We start from the raw sequence: 21440 nt of genomic DNA on the forward strand, positions 1-21440 counted from the left end.
TCTGATACTGTGAAAAATGATGACGAAGCGTACTTAATTATATTTTTAAGTTTTGAATTGAATTCACTTTCAAATAGTGTATTTGACTACAAAATGCAAACGTTCAAACATAATATATTGTGAATGATTTTTTCATAAGAAAATGTGCAAAACTTTTAGGAACTTGGAATATTCTACAAGTACAAAATATGTTTTAAAAAGAATTTACTATGAAAGCACAGTTCACTTACCAGTGCAGCAGCGAAAAGATCTTTTGTGAATACACCAGAATTCCAAGCACTACCTATATATAAAGTACAAGTCTATCACTAATTAAAAGCTCATTTAATTTCAAACACTAGAGCTTTATTTATCATTTGCACTGAAAAACAATATGGGCAAGAGATTCAGTGATGCTGCGAGTTCAATAAATAAAAACAGAGACGATTAAACTCTAAAGCACTCGAAAGACTCGCTCCGTTCGCGGCTCAGGTTCCCAGGTAACCATTGACAGCTATAACTTTTTTTTTTCGAGCCCAGAGACAAATAAGACTTTAAATTCGTTGATTATTCAGTTGGTAGTACTGACCAGTGTTGTCAGCTCAGAACAATGACAAGCATGAAGTAACACTATGACATTTGAGTGTACTCTGTCTTAGACAGCAAGAAATTTAATTATATTGCGATCCCTTCTGACGTCTTATCGATATCGATAGATACTTTGTCTATTGGCTATGGTAAATTCACAAACCTGCTAAAATAAACACTTTCCGGTCAGTCAACTACAAACCGTTGCAAATTGCTATTTTAGATAAAGGCTAAAAAAAAGATATCAAAAGCTTGATTTGGTATTAAAGTACCAAATGAAGTCTGGGTATATAAGAGCACTCGTTAAGAAGCTGTTAAATTACAATAAACTATAGAACTACCGGCTTTCTTCGAACTAAATTTTGTCCAATTTTCATTTGCTACTTGTAGCAGTTTCCATGCTTTCCGAAATGTCATTCACACAAAAATGGTTTAGCATTTAGATTATTAAATTAAGAAAATGTTAGAAATTTCGGAAGGAATGGAAACCGCTGTAAGTAACAAACAAGAAATCGGCCGGAATTTCGTCTGGGAGAAAGCCGGTACGCCTTCTGTTCTTTTCTGACTTTCTTAGGCATTAAAAAATATCCAAGAGGTGGGATTCGACAGAAGCTACTAAAATGGGACAGTAAAATTAAAACACAGCGCTATCATTCATGTCACATAATATGTTTGATAATTTATTTCAATGTTAATAAAACTTTATCGAAATGCTTAGAGCAAACACGGTGATGTTTTTCCAATGCCAATTTGGACGAGCTATGGCAACGATTCATTTTTGCCTCATAGCATCATCTGTAGGGAATCTGCAATGAAACACATTGTATGAAACACACTATGAAAATCAGATAGTTTCCTCGACCCCAGCCTTCGCGCACGGTTTCCAAGTGGCTTTTACCACTACACCACCGTATATTGAAAGTAAAAGGCAATTTATGCAAAATAGTAAACTACAATATACTAACATCTATGTTATCGAAAGAATATGCGGCACAACACTATTGAACACGGCTACGTAAATTGGTAAAAATGATAAATACTTAATAATGACTGGATTGAATGGCCAACAGCAGATTATAATATGACTACAGCATAATAAAGTATAATTAATAACACTTTTTGCACTTATGTACAGGGTTTAAGCAAATATATTAGGTTTTTTGTTTACTCACCGATGGAAGCTGATGATTTCAGTTTCATTTTCTTTACGAGAAGAATGAGATTTACACCCCACAATAACGCAGGCCATTGCTTGTTCGTAGGGCTATATTTTACTTAAATAGCACTGTGTATTTATTAAAATTAACAACAAAAATATTACACAACATGTAGCCACTTTTAAAAAGCACGCGCTGAAGTATAACGTAACTAAATTGTGTGGGCGCGTTTGTGACATTGTTTTGAGATTGGCAAGTTGGAACATTTGACATTTTATTTGCTTTTTAATTCGGCATCATAAAGATGACCAAAGGTAACCATTTGAGTATTTTAAAGTGTACGCAAGCCGACCTTAGCAACATAATATTTGTCTCGTTCTTTTCAACGGTTTTGGCCTATTTGAAAAAATAGGATAAGTACTTATATGAGAGTAATTTAGATTCCTTCTATGCTTGTTCTTGTTCTGAGGTTGTCAGTTGAACCAGAGACATACAAAGGGAAGCGTTCAAATCACCTTGGATTAAAATTTAAGAGTTTCCATACAAAGTAAATTTTCTGATGACCTTTTTTAGTTCTTATAATATTATTTGGTGCCAAAAGCGTTATTATGTAATATAATGTGTAAGATGTTTTAGTGGTTTATCATCTATCTTTTCACTGACTGTTGTAAATTAATAACATTAGTAAAAACCATCACATGCTTCCGCGAAAAATAAATATTATTTTTCGCTAAAAGCAGAGTTTAAACCACCAGTTTTTAAAGAAAAATTACCCATCAAGTTGGCAGCACTGGTTTCGATTACGGATCTTCGACTTCCTCTTTTTTTAGTTTCTGGTTCCATTGAATATTCTGGATATTTCTGACATTTTACTTGAGTGTCACCAATTTCGATTTTTTAAAATCATATGAAAGCTGTAACCCTACGTGGTAATGCTTCTGATAAAATTGTACTTATATGGTCAGTTGCGGAAACTTCTTTGGTTTCTAAAAAATGGGTAGAAACGTCACTCTATCGATAAATATGATTTTAAAAATATGTTTATAATTCCACTAAGACACCAATTTTAATTTTATTTAAAATCAGTTTCTTTTCTACTAATAAAACTTCATAATTCATACTACGCAATTTATCCTTGCTCCCATCCTAGTCGTAAATGTCTAGCATATTAAAAGACTGCTTAACTTTATGTTCGTTAACTTATGTTGGAACGACCGCCTTCTATCTGGTTTGAAAATGAGATTACTTTTTCTCGTATTATATCATGGTTAGCTATTCTGTTTATAAAATTAACACATGCATATATTATACATATAACTTTTTTTCCTGTAATCCCAAAAAATCCGCAAGTTTACAAATAATTCGTTAAATCTGGCTACTTAGCCGACTGGACTATCTACGCAAGCCTAACAGCAGATACAGATAAATTAGACCAATTAGAGTCTGCAAAAGTTTGCAAAAACTACGCTCATTAGCTAATCCAAAACCGTGCTAATGGAAATGCATGGGATTGGTCGTTCTGATATGACAGGCAACCTTATTGGTCGAGCTTGTTCAAATATGGATCGCGCCAGCTTCTACTTGACGTAGGTAATCGTAGACGGCGTAACAGTCAGGGTTCCTGGCACAGCAATACAGTGCTTGTAGTCAAATTAAAAAAATGGCAGACAGCAAAATGCAAATCGCGGGAAACATCGGATTGTGGCGAATGTATTAAAAGTAAATATTTACTATCAGCTAGGTTATAATTAGTGTTTTCTTAATTAGTGTATACAGGGTCATTTTGACATTGCGTTACTAAATGAAACCATGGGTTCGTGGTGACCTCTGCTGACACCGTGCAAAAAAATATTCATGAGTTATTAATATTTTCGCCAAAAATCCCGATTTTATATTTGTGGTTTTTTGATCACACTGTCTCTTAGCGCGCTTAACTAAAGAGAATGAACTACGTCACAGCTGATGATATTATTACCGAACCTATAAGGTTAAGAAGGTCAGCTCACAAATGAACTCTCAATACGTTCACTGACTTGGTTGCAGCAGTTCTTTAAGTCGTTGAATTTGAAATAAGATACGCAAATTATTACAAAATCGGCCCCTACCCCTCAAACCATACGTGAAAATAAAACGACATCCAATAAATAAATACCATCTTGCAAGTGTATGACAAGGAAATTATTATTTTGTATCCGCTGTTGCCTTTAAAGAAACGTATTGATTATTTCTTCAATTATATTTCGTTAATAAAATAGTTTTTTTTACCAAAAAAGTTACCTACATAATTACTAAAGTTACAAGATTTAAATGTGTTGGTATCGTATTCTTTTTAGATTCTAAGTACACGATATTCCAACATTTATTTTAATTCCAACATTAATATTTCGGTTTGTCATAATATCTAAAAGAAGACTACGTAGAGATTACCGAACGTCATATTACGCTTTCTGTACAATTTATTTGCTAGATAGGTACACAATGGCAATGCGTCCGAGTCTTTGACCGAGTTTGTCAAATCTGTCTGTAGCTCACTGCCAAGCTCGTTTAAGATTTGCGCGTAAACATCTTAATAGGGTACCGGATTCATTTTTGTTTTTTACTATTATCAAATATTTACATAATATAAAGTATAACACAGAAGGAATTATTAAAATCGGGTAAAAAATCAACAAGTTATAAGTCTTTGAATTTCGGAGGAAGGGGTAATTAACAAGAAACAGAAAAGAGACGAAATGCCCACATGTGACGTCATCGGGAATTATGACGCGTGCGAAAGAAATAGATGAAGCGATATCCCCATATCGCGCCTACTTCTGCACATTACAATATTTTAAATATGAATTACTCGCTCATTTTTTAACCAATTTTTATGCAGTTTTCGCAGGAGTGCTTCTTTTTCGTATTATTAACCATTAACATATAGAATAATGTACAAAATCAAGCATAGGCCGGTCCCCTATTGGACTGAAGAGCAATGGGCCTTCATTCTGCCTACCGATGTGTGTAGGACATGTATAAATGGTGCAGACGGTCGGAGAAGAGTCTATTGTCGACGTGGGGACACATATGCTCAAAGTTGCAATGAGGAGCGTGTTCCTTTTGGAGGCGGTTCATGTATGGTTTCGGGTGGCATTTCGATTAATCGGGCAAACGGAACTTGTGTTCATCGACATGGTTTCTCAAAACGGTAGAAGAGGAGGTTTGACTGCACAACGCTATACAACAGAGGTGTTAGAAACATACGTGGTACCTTACATGGAATTAATCATTAATAGGCGAATTTTTTTTTCTAATCTATATACTATTATATAAAGCTGAAGAGTTTGTTTGTTTGTTTGTTTGAACGCGCTAATCTCAGGAACTACCGGGTCAAACTGAAAAATTATTTTTGTGTTGGATAGCCCTTTGTTCGTGGAGTTCTATAGGCTATATATCATCACGCTATACCCAATAGGAACGGAGCAGTAATGGCTAATCTCAGGAACTACCGGTTGGAATTGAAAAAATAATTTGTGTTGGATAGCCCTTTGATTCTGTAGTGCTATGGGCTATATATCATCACGCTATGACCAATAGGAGCGGAACAGTAATGGCTAATCTCAGTAACTACCGGTTTGAACGGAAAAAATATTTTTGTGTTGGATATCCCTTTGTTCGTAGAGTGCTATAGGCTATAGATCATCACGCTATGACCAATAGGCGCGGAGTAGTAATGAAACATGTTGCAAAAACGGGGAAAATTTATTAGTTTTGAGAGCTTCCGTTGCGTGCACTGCGTAACCGGTTAAAGTTATGAACAATGATGTATGACGGGATTGTTCCTCTTAAAAAGTTCTACAAAAATATATTATAAAACAAAGTCCCCCGCTGCATCTGTCTACCTGAACGTATTAAATTCAAAAACTTTAAACTACCCAACGTATTAAGATGAAATTTGGTATGGAGACAGTTTGAGACCCTGGGAAGGACATATGCTCCCGGGAAAATATATAGCGTGACTTTTATAACGGAAACCTTTAGCCCGAAAAACTTTATAACGCGAGCGGGGCCGCGGGCAAAAGCTAGTTCAAGATAATGCCCGACCCTACACCGCTGCACAAGTTCGAAAATATTGCAAAGAGGTTGGGATACGTAGCATGAATTGGCTAGCACGCAGTCCGGATCTTAATCTCATTTAGCATGTTTGGGACAGTTTAAAAAAAGCTGTATATGCGAGAAATCCTGTACCCACAACAAGTGGCAGCACTAACAGCAGTGATTTGACAAGAATGAAGCAAGATCGTTTCAGCAAGATCGGGCACGTAGTGGCAATACACCTTATTAAAAGTAAAAAAAAACCTGTGCTTCAACTTTTTTCTTATTTGTAAAAATCAATTTTTCAATTAACCAACCAAAACCAATTTTCGTTACATTAATTGTTTTTGTTCAAAAAAACTTAATGGCCCTTTCCAGTATACAAACATACACTACTACGCTGTTATGAAGCTAACGAACCAAACTATAGGTTTTAATTTAAATTTGTATAAAAAGTTTGAATACTTAGTTAAAATGTTTATTTCAAAGGTGTCTTGAACATTGATGCAGTTTATGAGTCCGTCAGTGTATTAAAGTGGATATAACTACCTACATAAAAATGTGTGTGTTTTGATTTATAAAAATGAAATCACTTTAAAATTACAGAAATCATGTGTTATGTGTACCTAACTTAAGCAATTATGGTTGTTTGATTAGTGTCTTTTGTTGCTTATGATGATAGTTTGAGCATAGAAAATATTGTTCTAATGAAATGTGATGATTAGTGCGTGATGTTTATGTTGGTGTTGGACGTCCACCTGCAAGGTGAAAAGACGACTTGATAAACGTCGCGGGAACACGTTGGATGCAGGCAGTTTTCGACAGGTCCGTCTGGGAATCTTTAGGGGAGGCCTATGTTCAACACTGGACTTTATGTGCCTGATGATGATGTTTAGGTATATTTGTCTTTTTGTAACGTCGGCGTAGCGTCGTCGCTGCTGGTCTAATTGTTGATTGAGTGATGTGGCCCGGCACAATACCCTAGGTAGTTAAAGCGACCCGCCCTGTGGAATGGGGGCGTTTGGAGAATTCCACCACGGTATCCCCTGCCTGTCCTTCGGTGCGCGGGGGCTTCTGAGGCCACCGCGGAGTTTTAGCTGGTAGGCCGTGCATAGGTTAAGTTGTATATAGGGTTAGGGACTCGGCCCAGCGGTCGCCCGAAGGTCACCATCAAATCCGGGCGGCTCAACGCCGGGCCGTAAGGCATGGTTACCCCAGCATAACCGCTCAGTCGCCCCTCACGAAGGTTGGGCGGTAGTAATAAGGCACTTTATCCGCGACCACAACAAAAAAAATGTATTTAAAGCGACGACGTCAGCTCTTCGGTTGCGGCGCGGTGCGACGAACCAGGGATGTTACGGATATGCAATTTCGGATGTAGATACGCATATGGATATAGGAATAAAATTATATCGGTTTCCGATACGGTTGCGGATATACATAATTATTTCGGATTATCCGTTAGTTTCGGATAGTTTCGGTTACGGATATTAGATTAAAGTAAAATAAAAATATTATGTAATACAGTACGGCGAGGATTACTAACTAGGTATCGTTCGTCGTCATCGTCGATTATTTATCGATGAACTAATTGGGGGACATGGGGGTTCGGAAAACCTCTGTGTTTTAATTTGAGATGAAGTTTCAGTGAAGTAGTGCCATCTCCTTACCGTGAAAAGTTTTTATCACACTGTTTACATTTTGCAAAATTATGATGAGAAATTCACAGAATAGTTTAGCCTAATACCAGTATTATTTGATTACGTACTTAACCATATAAAAGATGATTTCAGTTACAAACCATACAACAGGCACAAAAATCCAATAAGCTCTGAAAAAAAAAAACTATACTTCTTAAGTTGATGCCTAAATCAATACAATAATATTTTAATTTATGGTTTATTTATTTTTGACAGATAATACATACATACGTTCGCGAATTTAATTATATACTTAGGTATTTTGTAGTTTCTCATTTAGAAGCAATAGTTTAGATGATGACATAAGCGTCATCATCAGCTCAAGAAACTTATTGTATAGTGTTATTTCCAAGTAAATGTGTAGTAAATAAAGTATGTAGTTTCCTTTAGTAATGCAATGTCCAAATGACTCTGTATAAAACTGAAGAGTTCTTTGAACGCGCTAATCTCTGGAACTACTAAACCGATTTTGATTTGTTTTCACTAATAGTATTCTACATTTCTCCTGAATTGTATACTTCAATCCCGGGAAAATTTACAGCGGGACTTTCATCCCGGAAAAACATTTTCACACGGGTAAAGCCACGAGGAAATGCTGGTATAGATTAATATAAAATAATAAAAACAATGATTTATACGTTGCAATATTTCATTTTGATAATCAAGATTTCGCCCTGTTATAATAAAATCAGCCCTGTATTGTATACTGTTCCCCTGTTGGGCACGGGCCTCCTCTACTACTCGCCCTGTTATTAGTCTTGAAATGCCTACATACATTGACGCATATTCTATAGACACGAACGTCCATGAAAACAATTTGTTCATAATCTGAACTAAAATGGCAACCAAAATGTCACTGTTAAAACCTATTTATTCACTTGAACAACAAATAATTTTATTTATTTGACTTATATTTTTTATTCAAAGCCAGGTTGACACTTAGACTCGAGTTCTTATATTATGAGCCCCACTCCGTACACAACCACAAGCTGTCAATATTGACCATATTAGTCAGTTTGAATGGATTGCAGTTCAAGTCAGTTAAACACAGTGAATGTTTAGAACACCAAATCTAGTACATCTAGAACGTACACAGCCAAACTTTACTACCGGAGAAGATCATACGCACGCGATGCTACCAGCAATACTTACCTAGTTTATTACCTGAATGATGTATATAGGTACATAACATTACATAAATACCTACCTCGGTAGGAAGCAGCAGAGATTCTTTGTAAGTAGGTACTCGAATAATTAAAAACTTATTTAATTTTTGTCTAGAAACTATCTACTAATAAAATCCATTAATTTATCAAATAGTTTATTAGTAAACTGGATATGTAGATATTGTATCCGTTCAGGTCCACTACGCTGTTTGCGATGACTCGGCGTCCCTGCAAGTACAAATCATTGAATGCTCCTAGCTGATTTTTTTGGCTGCGGCGGCCAATCTGAACGGAGATCAGCCACGCAGGAGATATTATAGTGCACAAGTGTGTGCAATACACAGGTGCACTCTGTTCCTTCACTCTCATAGTTCGGTGAGACGGCAATCTAATATAACTGGAAAGAGATCAGGCTTAGGACCAACGGCTTTACAAGCTTTCCGAGGCACGGGAGTATCACACCGCCAACTTCCTAACTCCGAGGTGCGCCTGAGTAATTTTTAAGATGAAAAAACCCAGTCACAATAATTTTGGCCCGACCCAGGATTCGAACCCAGGACCTCAGCGCGGTCATCATACTCGTTCCGATTACAATAGGGTATTTTAGAGTATGTGGAAAAATCCAAAATTACATAAATAATATAGTTTAATCAAAAAGCAATCGGAAAATAGTTCATAAAATTATAAAATAAATTTTTAAATTCAATTCAAAGTTTTGACTTTTTTTTATCTGTTTTACAAATATGCGAAGGCAGTAAACTACTTGAAGTGTCAATACGCGTTCACTATTTCTAATTTATCGAAATAAATATTTTTTTCGGATATTAAATTTAGAACTCTCCTCGTAAGTTGTAACCAATTTATACTCATAGTTATATCAGTTGGCAATTAAATCCATATTTTTTTTTTGGCGTTTTTACACTAGTATTCTCACATTCAGGAACAACACACCAATGGTAAGGATAGTAGCTCATATTAATTGTAATAATTTCCTCTTTCTTTATGCACAGCAACGTTACTTATGGTCTTATTCATAATAAAACCCTTATCGAAGGTATAAATCGCAAATAGTTAACACGTCCTATAAGCTTATCGAGCCTTCGATAAAATTTCTTATTCATAATGGTTCCATAAACCGCCGATAACAAAAAGGTCTTTAAATGTGCACAATGTTACCATTTCATAGAACAAAAAAAATTAAAATAAGTTCTACCAATTACTACCAAGTTTTGTCTCTGGAAACAGACAATAAAAAAAAAATTGTCTGTCATTGTTAGAATTAGAGTTGGGTAGGACATGACATAAAAAAGAGTTTGTAAGAGTAGCCTCTTTTTAGTATTGAGCCGGTACAACGTCCTACTTCAAATGAGGCGAGGCGTAGTGAGGCTCGGCGCTTCAATGCGTATCTTACAGTATTTTGTAATGTTAACCCTCAAAATATTTCCCTCTCGCTCGCGACTCGAAATGCAGTAATGTAATGTCCATTGTAAAATAACGTCCTATTGTAATTTGTAGCATGCGGTTCTCTACCTCACTGTCCTCGTCCTACAGTTTACCAGAGACGGAGAATAAGTAACGTGACTGCCGCGACATAAAATTTGAAGTAGTACAATATATAATTTTGAGCCACTCTTACATTTTGACGTCTTGTACCGGACAAATGTACCGCCTCTTGTATGTCCTACTCAACATTAGTCAGAATGGCATTTGAAAAAAGTAAACAACATAAATACAGGAAGAAGATTTATTTGTTGTTCTCGAAATTCTTTGTAAAACTTGGAAGAACGCATGCAGCAAATTGCGATAAAATGGTAGAGAAGTGAAAAGTGGTTGGAGGAAGACAAGATTGGTGCAGCTCTTTTCTGTATTTGAACGTTTGCGCTATTCATGCCTGCATTAATAACTATTGCTTTTTTTACAAGATTATGTTGAAGAAATTGGTTAGAGAGCGGGTTCATATTCTTGAACATAAAATGTCGACACGAACTACAATTTCATGAAGTTGTTGTAGATTCATTTGGGGGAGCTGAGCTAACTGAAATGTAATATTGCTACTCTTGCATTGCGCATATCAAACAATACGCACTATGATAGCCACTCTTAAAATATTCATATAAATAAAATATTAGGATAATAAGTATACAATAGCGATTATGTACCCTGGTGGCATTCAGCACAAATAATAAAGTTAAAACAGCACAATGAAATATAAAAGGAATAAATCAATTTTATTTTTTAGATCATGCTCATTCCTCAGACCCCACTTTCAATAGAAAATATAAAGGAGATATGTATGTATCCCTTTTATACTATAATCATGTAGGATACTGTTGTTTTAGGTAGGTCATAAGTAAAACATATTTTTGAGGTCTTTATTAGTTAAAATAACAAAGAAAATAAATAAAAATGTTTATTTATCATGTAGGCATATAAAAGGCTCTTATGACAAGTCAACATATAATCAAATATGATTTACAATTTGTTCAATACACAGATTAAGGCATGCATGTGATGCATTAGTATACTGTAATCCCCCTCCACCTGGAAACATAAGGGAGGTATTAAAAAATCATCATAAAGTAATTTAAATTTTATGCTATAATCCTGTGGGATACTACTGTTGTATATTTGAATAAATATTGTTTTTATTTCAGTATTATGTTGTATGCTTATACATTGCATAATTTCAGGTTTGTCCCACATCCGCAGGATAAATTGCAGTAGAAGTGCAACACAAGAGAGAGTTGCATGCTATTCAGATGGACAATGAGCTCCAGTGAAATAAAAAAAATAAAACTGAGATATATTAATAAAAGAAAAATAAATTTGATAAAAATAAATGACAATGACTAACTTTAATTATGTTGTTTAATTAGTTACCTTTCAGTGTGAACAACTTTAATCTAGGTATGTGTTGGGTCAATAATGATAATTGATTCTGACACCTCTTCAATATTGCAAACACTGCTCTGTGGCATTTATCTCTCTTTGAGCAATTGCAATGTTGTGCAACACTGCAAGAGACACAATAGTAGTCTTCACATTGTCAAATTTTAGATATGCCATGAAACAGATATTGAAAATGCTGTTTTCACACACCAAAGTTCTTGTTGCAATATCCGGGAATTATGAGTGCTGCTTTACCATCTAACAATATCTCTGATCTGAAGATTAGTATCACAAGTTACCTACAACAATTCTTGAGTTTAGTTTATGCAATAAAATAAAACCTAAACTAATTTTCAACTACATATTCCTGAAAATCTTACCTGAACAACAACATTGAGGGAATAATATCCCTTTCTATATAATATTAGGCTGCATCACCACCATATTTTTTAATTTTATATGGGTGTAATAAATACAACCAATTATACATGGGAAGCCTTTTACATGGTGATATTTCAGCCTTAACAAGGGTTCCTCTGAAAAGAAGTGGAGCATAATTATAATCTGCAGCATGTAATACGAGCGCACGCTCCACTCTGCTACATATACCACCGGTAGTGGCTTGAGATAATCATAGAGGCCTCCAACATCTTGCATCTATTAAGAAAACGAATCTAAAAGTAGCTCATCATTAGGTATACGTACTTACCGAAGTCTGTATAAATATGGAATAGAATTAACTTACCTCACGACGATCCCAACACGTCAATGCAGTTAATTAATACTTGCAATTCTGGTTATCTGCCACAACCTATACGGTGAAGCTGCAACTCTTCGCGGACTATCAGTCACTTATAAATGCAGCCGTATGTTTGGAAAAATGATACCGTTAACGGAATTCATCATTATCCAGAGAAAACGGATTGAATTTCTGACGACACATTTTTCTACCTAAAGCAGCCTAGCTTGCATTTTTAATACGTAACTAAATAAAATTACTTCTTGAAACGAAAATGATGGGCTACGAGGTCGAAATGTTGTTTACTTCTAAGTACAGACTGACTTTGGCACCAAGCGTCAAACACGAAACAGCTGACCGATGTCAGCCATTTTTTTGCTATCGAACGCTTAACATAGGTGTAAAGACGGGTGTTAGGCTCGATAAATCAAAGCATTTTTATCGGAGATTTTTAGCGCAAATTAACTATTATGAATACCAATTTTTTACATGCCTCCGATAACGCCCAGATAAACTTCCGATAATTCTGATAGTTTTATTATGAATAAGACCATTAATGTTTACTATCGAGATGACGTCAGCAACGTGGCCTCTAGCGTTTTCATTTATTTACGCGGGAAAATTTAAAATGTAATATTTAAATGTATTTTAAAAGTACCTATTGATTGAAAATATTTTTATAAAATTTCTAGTGGTATTTTATCATCTTAAGATTAATTTAAGACACTTTTCAAAAAAGAGTGTAATACCCTATTACAACTACGCCACCGAGGCAGTAGCAAATAATGAGTAAAAGTTATTTTCAAGTAATAAATAGCAATGTCCTATTAAAATGTCACAGTTGTTATGCATGAATATTAAACAGGTAAGTAGAGACGCAACTTGCACTTGGCCAGCTTATCACCATATCGGGAACAAATTTCAGACTCCGGGTTAGTACTGAATAGTTAAACGCTATATCACCTTACTCGACCGGGGAATCGAACCTGAGATCGCAGGACAACAATCATTTGTAAGCATGTCAAAAATGCTTCGTTCTGATTGATCTATTTAAGAGATAGATCGAATAAAGCGATTCGGATCGTTTATTGAAAATAGTGGCTGATATCCTAGTAATATTATAAATGCTAAAGTTTGTGAGGATGGATGTATGTACGCTTGTTCTTCTTTCACGAAAAAACTATTGAAGGGATTTGGATGAAACTTTACAGTAATATTGGTTATACATCAGAATAACACATAGGCTACTATTTGTAATGATTTTGTGTAATTTGGTCATAACATAACAATATATATCAAGGAAGACGGAAAAAAAATTACCCCGGAAACCTCCTTCATGCTAGGCGAAGCCGCGAGCAAAAGCTGATATTACATAATATGAAAGACTTACTTCTCCTTCGAGCGTCTTTGCGCAATCCTATATATCCTGCGCAGCTCCAACAGAGCTCTCATGATGACCACGAGCTGCTGCTCGAAGTCGGAGACCGGTGCCTCCAGCGGCAGTCCCTTCTGGTTGCAGATCTTCACGTACAGACTCCATATGGCGGCTCGCACATGGCTGAGCTCCACGTGCCTCCTCGACGCGGTCTCTTTCAGGCGGTTCAGCGCCAACTCCCATTTTATCACGCGATTCCTCACTTTGTCGTATCGCCACTGCGGAGTTATTACAATTGGATGACGAGACGAACAAGCCAGCTTGATGGCATCTGAAAACCAGTGGCGCAGCGTGGTTCCCTCTCGCCCGGTTCCTTGGAGCAGCAACCACATTCATCCAATTGGGCGACCCGGGGCGACAGACACGCCACGCTACGCCACTGGCGACAACTCACACTTGCCCACTAGAGCCTAGACGGAATTTCCGTGCTTTCCAGCGTTTTTGCCATGCCTATTGTAATCAAATCTAACAGCTCATGTGATAGGACCCTTTCATTTAATTTTATCCGTGGTGCTTTATAACTAGCTTATCTGGTTGTAAACGTCCCTATCCTTGAGGTTAAAACGCCTCCTTAGTTCATTACTTATTGACGCCGAGCTTCACCGCTCGGTGTTATAAAATGTGCCACTGCTGATCCTGGATTACAGGAGTTGTAGTGGTGGATGTGAGGGCGGGAAAGTCTCTCAATTGCACACTAGGCCCGACGCATGCGAATCGCAATGGAAACGTTTCGTAAACGTAGCGTATTCCGAAGGCAGTACAAGAACGCTAGCGACGCAGAAATAGATTGAACAATAGTAACCACTCAGCAGGATTTTCGTGTTGGTGTGACCTACTATTACCACCTACCATCATCGATATATATGTATATGTACTACGTACTAAATTTGGCGTTCCGAACATTCACTGTGTTCAACTGAATTGAACTGCAATCAAAATGTGTACGGAGTGGCGCTCATGATATAAGAATTCGAGTCAAAGTGTAACCCTGGATTTAAATATAAGATATTAGTCAAATAAATAAAATTATTTGTTATTCAAGTGAATAACTAGGTTATAACAGTGACGTGTTGTCGCCATTTTAGTTCAGATTTTGGACTTATAGTTTATATGGATTTTCGTGTCTACAGAATATACTTCAATCCCTACCGTTCATAAAAATTGCCGTAGGTGTACATACGAATACTCGAATTTTATCATGTTAATAGCTTTATTACAAGTAACTATTTGTATTTTCCCACGCCTAACCAATTATGCTATTGTATTTGTGACACATCAAAAGCAACCTTAAAACTACTGGCATAAGGCGCGCGGGCAACGCACACCCACGTTTGCTCAGAAACGTTTGAACAGTTGGACAAGGTGACTGAACCAGATGACACAAGTACCATATTTAAACGCATCCTTATATAGTTCAGCTCTAATTAAATGTAGGTTTTAATAACAATATCAGCCCTGTATAATATACTGTCCCACTGCTGGGCACGGCCCTCCGCTACTACTGAGAGGGATTAGGCCTTAGTCCACCACGCTGTAGTGCGGATTGGTAGACTTCACATATCCTCGAAAGTTCCCATAGAGAATTTCGCAGGTATACAGGTTTCCTGACGACGTTTTCCTTCACCGTTAAAGCAAGCGATAATTCACAAAGAATACACACATATTTTTTTAGAAAAGTCAGGGGTGTGTGCGCTTGGGATTTAAACCTGCGGACATTCGTCTCGGCAGTCCGTTCCACAAACAACTAGGCTATCGCAGCTTCATGTAACGTAGGTTTTATACATGGCTAATATCTCCACAACCTTTACTGGTGGTAGGTCTCTCATATGTGAAAGTCCTCCTGGGTAGGTACCACCGCAATGTCTATTTCTGTCGCCAAACAGCAGTGTGTATTCACTGTTGTGTTCCAGTTTGATGGACATTAAAGCCAGTGTAACTACTGGACATAGTGAGACTTAACATCTCACGTCTCAGGATGGCGAGCGCAGTGGAATACCAAACAATACTTTGTAATTCAAAGTGTTGGATGGTGTTTTTTCTGTTTATGGGCGGTCGTATCGCTTACCATCAGACGAACGGCAAGCTCGTCTCGTCATTCAAGAGAATAAAAATAATCCTCACCCGCAAATTGGCAAGAGTGTTGTTAAGACCCATGATGAAGAGTTTCTTCTCCTCGGTCAACGCCGCTATCTCCTGGCGAGCGTTCTCCAACATTTCCAGGTCCCGCTCTTGACGATCGGCTAGGGTGCTTTTTGCAGCGGCTGTCAATAAAAAATACCATTAGCCACGGAACGATACAAATCGCTATCTTCCGATCAATTCCGGGAATAAACCAATGAGAATAACTCATCTGTATAACAATAAGAATACGTAAAACCTAGCAAAACCCAATAGCAACTTTCGTTTGCGAAATTGTGCCGGCATCTTCGAACCGAATATACACAGGACGATCCCGGAACGCGACAGTCTCACAGGCGCTATGGCGGGTTTTAACACCTTGTGTACGGTGGTCGCTATCCGAGCGGATATAAAATATATCCTACCACTACCATCTGAAATAAAAGTTACAAAATACTTGCAAATAAAGAATCTGAGATTTCAGATAAAAGATACTTTTTGAAATGGCATTTCAAATACCTAATCTATCAATATACTTTGTGGAAGAAAACATATAAGTCCTCAACTCATATAGAGTTATGGTAATCTTAAAAAAAAATTGGTATTTAGTGTTATTGCAGGCGGTTTAATTTTTGATAAAAAGTTTTTTTGGAATGATGGCAAAGGTGCTAGGTTTTACGGTATCAAATAAACTGTAATCTCATTGATCTATTATCGAATCCGGCCCTATTACGGGTTGCTATAGTCTAGGAAAATCGGTAAAATACCTTGGTTATTGTTTTAAAATAAAAAATCCAATGTTACGTTACATAACGCGTTGTTCAACCCCCCCCCCCTCCCGCACCTGTAACGCATCGTAACGTTTTACTAGACCCCCCTCCCCTCCAAATTGCGTTACGTAATAAGTACTTGAACGACCCCAAACCGAATCACAACAGTGCACACATACTGTTGTTTGGCGCCGTAGCGGTAGCAAAAAAAATTGCGGTGGTACTACTGGCTACTCAAACCTAAAACTTTATCCCCTTATTCATAGACATTATTTATCTAAGCTCCATCTTTGCTATGATAACAAGTCTGTTTCTCAGTGCTGACGGCATGGCAGCCTTCGCAGTGCGTAGACATAGGGCCGTCGTGATTGGCTAATATTGAGATACATCTAGAATCTAGTTGACTGCAGGCTTGCCAACTTAGCGCTTTTAGCCCTAAATTTAGGGCTAAAATAAGTGTAGTAGACTTTTTTCAGGGCCCAAAAAATTTAGGGCTATTTTTAGAATAATAAAAATGTTTTCATGTATTACTGTTTGACTGAACAAAAACCGTTTATCTGCAATAATTCCAAATACACCTCACTCACTATCCACGCTTACTCAGAACAATGCTTGTTATTGTTCTGAGACGCTGTATAATAATTCTCTTTGATCCTCACAACTACAGGCACGGCTTCGGCCTTTAAATTTTAATAAAACAGGGAACTTCTTTCAATTATATTCTTAGATAGGTATTTACATTCGTTATACAATACACCATACAAAATAACATTAATAGTACAGGGCTTTACTTGGAGTTTTTGCATTTGCATTTAGGGATATTTTATCGTGACTTTAGGGTTATTTTTTTAGGAGTTGGTAACCCTGGTTGACTGTCAGATAAACAAAGCTGAGAAACAGACTTGTTATCACAGCAATGCTCCGTCCTTAGATAAATAACGTCTATGAATAAGGGGGTTAGTGTATGTCCCGTGGGCAAATTAGAATCCCAGGCAAATCACTTTATTTTTTAAGTCCAGTAAATAATATAGATAAACACAACAAACCTAATGCTTCATAACGATTTAAAACGTCCAGCGGTTGTTTGAACTCTGGGTAACTGTGTACCACTGCCATGAGGTAGTCCTGTTAATTAAAATTGTTTTAAACACGTACGCATCGAAACGCCGAGACCTACATGGTTAGCGTTCTTTAACAGTTTGCAAAGGCTTTTATTTCTAAACATTAAGAAGGAACCAGCCTATATTTTCTTTATTTTTAGATCGTTAGACGTACTATTTGAGACTTTCCCACCCTCACACACACCACTACAACTCCTGTAACCTGGATCAGCAGTGACACGCATTTTATGACACCGAGCGGTGAAGTCCCAGGAAACAATAATTATTTGTCTTTATCCCGCAACAAAATTAATCAAATAGAAAGATAGGAAGGAGTTAAGTCTCTAGAATATTTGCTCTAGTCTATACTATTTGTCAACTTTCAATGCCTATTATTATCATATTTCCTTAAAAGCTCGCATAGGTCGTTAATTCACTCAGTTTGTGAATGTTCGTGAGCAGCGATTACATATTTAGGGGCCTATATTATTAAATCCAAAGCCACAGCAAATTCCTCTTTGCGACGGTTTCTTGTGAGAGAGTAGCACTAGTCCAGTCGATCTGGCACTTTCAATAAATAAAATATCTACTTTATTTATCACGTAGGCGAACAAAGTTGTACTTATTATATGTCGACACAATTTATAAGAATCATTACTATTAATTCTGAATAACATTTAAGACCGCTTATATAAATACGGACATTTAATTAGATTAAAATAGCTAAATATATATATCAATATCTAGATTCCAAAAATTAGTAGTAGGTAGTCAGTATTTTCGTCACCGAAATATAGTAGATAAAAATGAACTTGTAGTGGTTGACTGGAGCATGTGTAAATATAGCTTACATGTTGATTTGTGTATTCCAAAAAAATATTACTTTTGATTAAGTATCGTTAGTCCTTCAGATATTTAAGTCATTATTTTATCGCTTCTACGCGAGCAAATACGAAAAGCACATTTGTATTTATAGAAAATTTTCTATCCTTTACCCACCTACCATCTACTTATCCTACTCTTCCCTTATCCTTGAGCGCTATAAATAACTCCACGGCAGCGTACCTCATATATAGTGTAGTCCTTGACCTGCTTCTCCATGAGCACCCTGACCTCCTCCATCTCAGCCACGCGTTGCCTCATGGCCTCCGTCTCTCGTGTCTTTCGGACTAGCACTTCGTTGTCAGCCTCCATCTTACGCTCGGCTCGATCACGCTTCTCCTGATTCTCTCTTATGAACTGTTTTGTGTGAAATATTAAGTTAACTTACTGTGTATTTACAGTCCAGACTTCAGTTGTACTTAACTGTGAGTAAAAAAAGCATTTTCATGTAATGATATGTTTGCTACTGTATTATATTCATATCTGTCTACTGTATTATATTCATATCTGTGATATCGTACTTCTTATAGAACTAGTGTAATACTGTTACTTTGATATCGCTGTTTTGATATCGTTATTTGTATACTCAAATGTGGAGGCTAGTTATTAGCAATTGGATTATACATTAATGTAACCAAACTTAATGTTATTAGTCTGTAAGCATTCCTAAAAAAATAAAAAAATGAAGATGTGACTTCCCTTGATTGAATAGTTTTGTATAAATAATATGATTGGAAGATTTAGTCTAATGTCGCTATTATTGAGAATCTGTAACCTCCGGTAGTCTATATAATACCTAGGCATTTAGACAATATATAGAATACCTAAATGTTTTCATAAATTTGTTATTTAAATAAAAAAAATAAACGTTTTTAGTTAGTTGGGTAAAAAGGCACTACAGTTTAACATGGCGTGGATCTGGTGGAAAAAATATCCAACACGATAAAAATAAGACATCTGACGAACCTTGTTAAAGCTGATGAAGGATTCTTTGAGCAGCATTTCCTTGTTGCGCAATTCGGCCCATTTGGCATCCATCATAAGCCTGTTCTTCTTCTCTTCTTCTCGCTTTTCTGTTAGTTTCTCTTCCGCCTCCATAAGGTCGCGCCGGGCTTGTTCCATCAGGATTTGTGGCGTCGGCCGCGCTATGTCCCATACTGGGTATTTTCTTATCGAGAGACAAATATTAATAGATAAAAACCCCATATGGATTAATTCCTGTACTGCTGGGTTTCTAGTCGAAATGCCAGCTACAAAAATAGATTGGAGACCCGAACTGAAGAGCATGCCGTTGACAATTCGGTGAGATGGCCGTAGCATCTGACATAACCACTAAACTCCAAGGAAACGTGGCTCGCTTGAGAATATTAATACTGTGTTTCGGCAGGATTACTACACTGAGGTATCGATTCACAGACTAGGAAAAGAGATATTGGATTATCCTGATCAACATCAGGCCGGAATCCTGGAGTCCGAAATTAGGCACGATAAATGGCGATAAGCTGACATGTGGGATCTAACTGATGGAATACTGGTATTTACACCCCTACGTATCCTTAAAAAAGGAAAAGAATTGATGCTATGTAAATATTAACTGCTCTCTTTTAGAATGCATACTTACTTTACCATACTCGCACTCTCCTTCAAAGATTTGAAATACTCTTCAGTGCATTCCACTGGTGGACCATGAGGTATGGCAATAGGAGCTAAATCTTTGAGATTTTTATTCATTTTTGATTTAAAGTACGTATATTGATATAAAATAAATTGTATTCGAGAATTTCAAACCATGTAAACAACGGTTGCTAATGATTGCCAAAGTGCATTAATTTATTGCTTAGTTGCTAGGCAATGATACAAAGGTGTGGCTCGTGTGGCAATTGTGGCGGTACAGTTAGTGCATATACCGCTATCTTGTCAACATCGCCGGAACTACAAGAGGATCGATGCAGTGAGTCAGTGACACAACTGCAGTGATATCACACAGCAATCACGATAGATGGCAACATCGATCCGGGATTACGCTTGCACAATTTGCGCGACATGCAGCATATATACCACCTCCGAATAAGAACTGTGGGAGGGATCGCGGCCATAGACTAATATATAATACTGGAAATAGACTGGCAACTCTCAGTTTAAAATTTCATAACGTTGAGCGACATCTGGACGCCATATAGGGAAATAAAATAAATATACCTATGCATGTATATGCATATATAGGTTTCTAACTTTCAAAATAATATATTTAATTCTATGTCGACCCATCGGTAGAAAACGTCGTAATTGTAAATCACTGGTCCATATATATTATAATTCTCTTTGACACTGGTTCTTAGTAACAATTTTTGGAACATAATATGCTGTTATGTAAATAACAAATAAGGAATTTATTTTATTAAGTGTCAGAATCAGTGTTTTGCAGATAAATTTTGTTCTACGTATGGGTCGAAATGTAATGATTTGACCCAATTCAAAGATAAATAATACAATAGTATATTTTAACTAATTTATTTCTTTTACACATTTATTAATACATTGTCTGATGTTCCGGGACATTATGTAAAATGTTTTACAAACAACACTACACTGATATAAATAGTTCAAATTTCTTATAGAGGGCCTATCTAATGTATGTCACTAATACTTATACAAACACAGTCAATATTTATTTCTTAAATACGGAAGAACTGAAGCTCAATTCAACGTAAATATACAACAAAAAACAAAAATCACAAGAAAATGCGCACGAATATACAAATTTACCGACAGAAAAATATCTTATGACGTTTACTGGAAGTTGCTATTGTTTGTTAGCAGTAAACTACTATAAAATACTAAAA

The 21440-nt window shown here is 36.5% G+C and overlaps 2 protein-coding genes across 3 annotated transcripts in view; both read right to left on the reverse strand.

Annotated features, from left to right (window-relative positions):
- Positions 1–487, reverse strand: part of LOC115453685 — a 36633-nt gene extending 36146 nt beyond the window's left edge. Inside the window, exon 1 of one of the 2 annotated variants that reach the window (XM_037436790.1) lies at positions 231–487. The gene's annotated coding sequence lies outside the window, so the exon portion shown is untranslated. The remainder of the gene's footprint in view (positions 1–230) is intronic. The other variant, XM_037436793.1, reaches the window with a different exon arrangement.
- An 8315-nt stretch (positions 488–8802) lies between these two features.
- LOC115454219 (coiled-coil domain-containing protein 42 homolog) lies at positions 8803–20398 on the reverse strand. The gene is made up of 7 exons (XM_037436620.1): positions 20219–20398; positions 19564–19765; positions 18781–18954; positions 17662–17740; positions 15849–15988; positions 13683–13945; positions 8803–8892 (listed from the first exon to the last, which is right to left on the reverse strand). Exons 1-7 carry the CDS (start codon positions 20326–20328, stop codon positions 8865–8867), a joined length of 996 nt encoding a protein of 331 aa, XP_037292517.1. The 5' UTR covers positions 20329–20398; the 3' UTR covers positions 8803–8864.
- Positions 20399–21440: the final 1042 nt, after the last annotated feature.

This window comes from Manduca sexta, chromosome 9 (assembly GCF_014839805.1).
Source record: "Manduca sexta isolate Smith_Timp_Sample1 chromosome 9, JHU_Msex_v1.0, whole genome shotgun sequence".
NCBI lineage: Eukaryota > Metazoa > Arthropoda > Insecta > Lepidoptera > Sphingidae > Manduca > Manduca sexta.

Excerpts from the sequence above, each read along its gene's own strand:
- LOC115454219 (XM_037436620.1), bottom strand. The coding sequence starts at position 20,328 with ATGAATAAAAATCTCAAAGATTTAGCTCCTATTGCCATACCTCATGGT. Across the intron at positions 13,946-15,848 it reads ACACTCTTGCCAATTTGCGG|TGGCGATACGACAAAGTGAG; the intron begins GTGAGGATTATT and ends ATAACTCCGCAG. Across the intron at positions 8,893-13,682 it reads CAAAGACGCTCGAAGGAGAA|GGACGCCGAGTCATCGCAAA; the intron begins GTAAGTCTTTCA and ends TTGTACTTGCAG.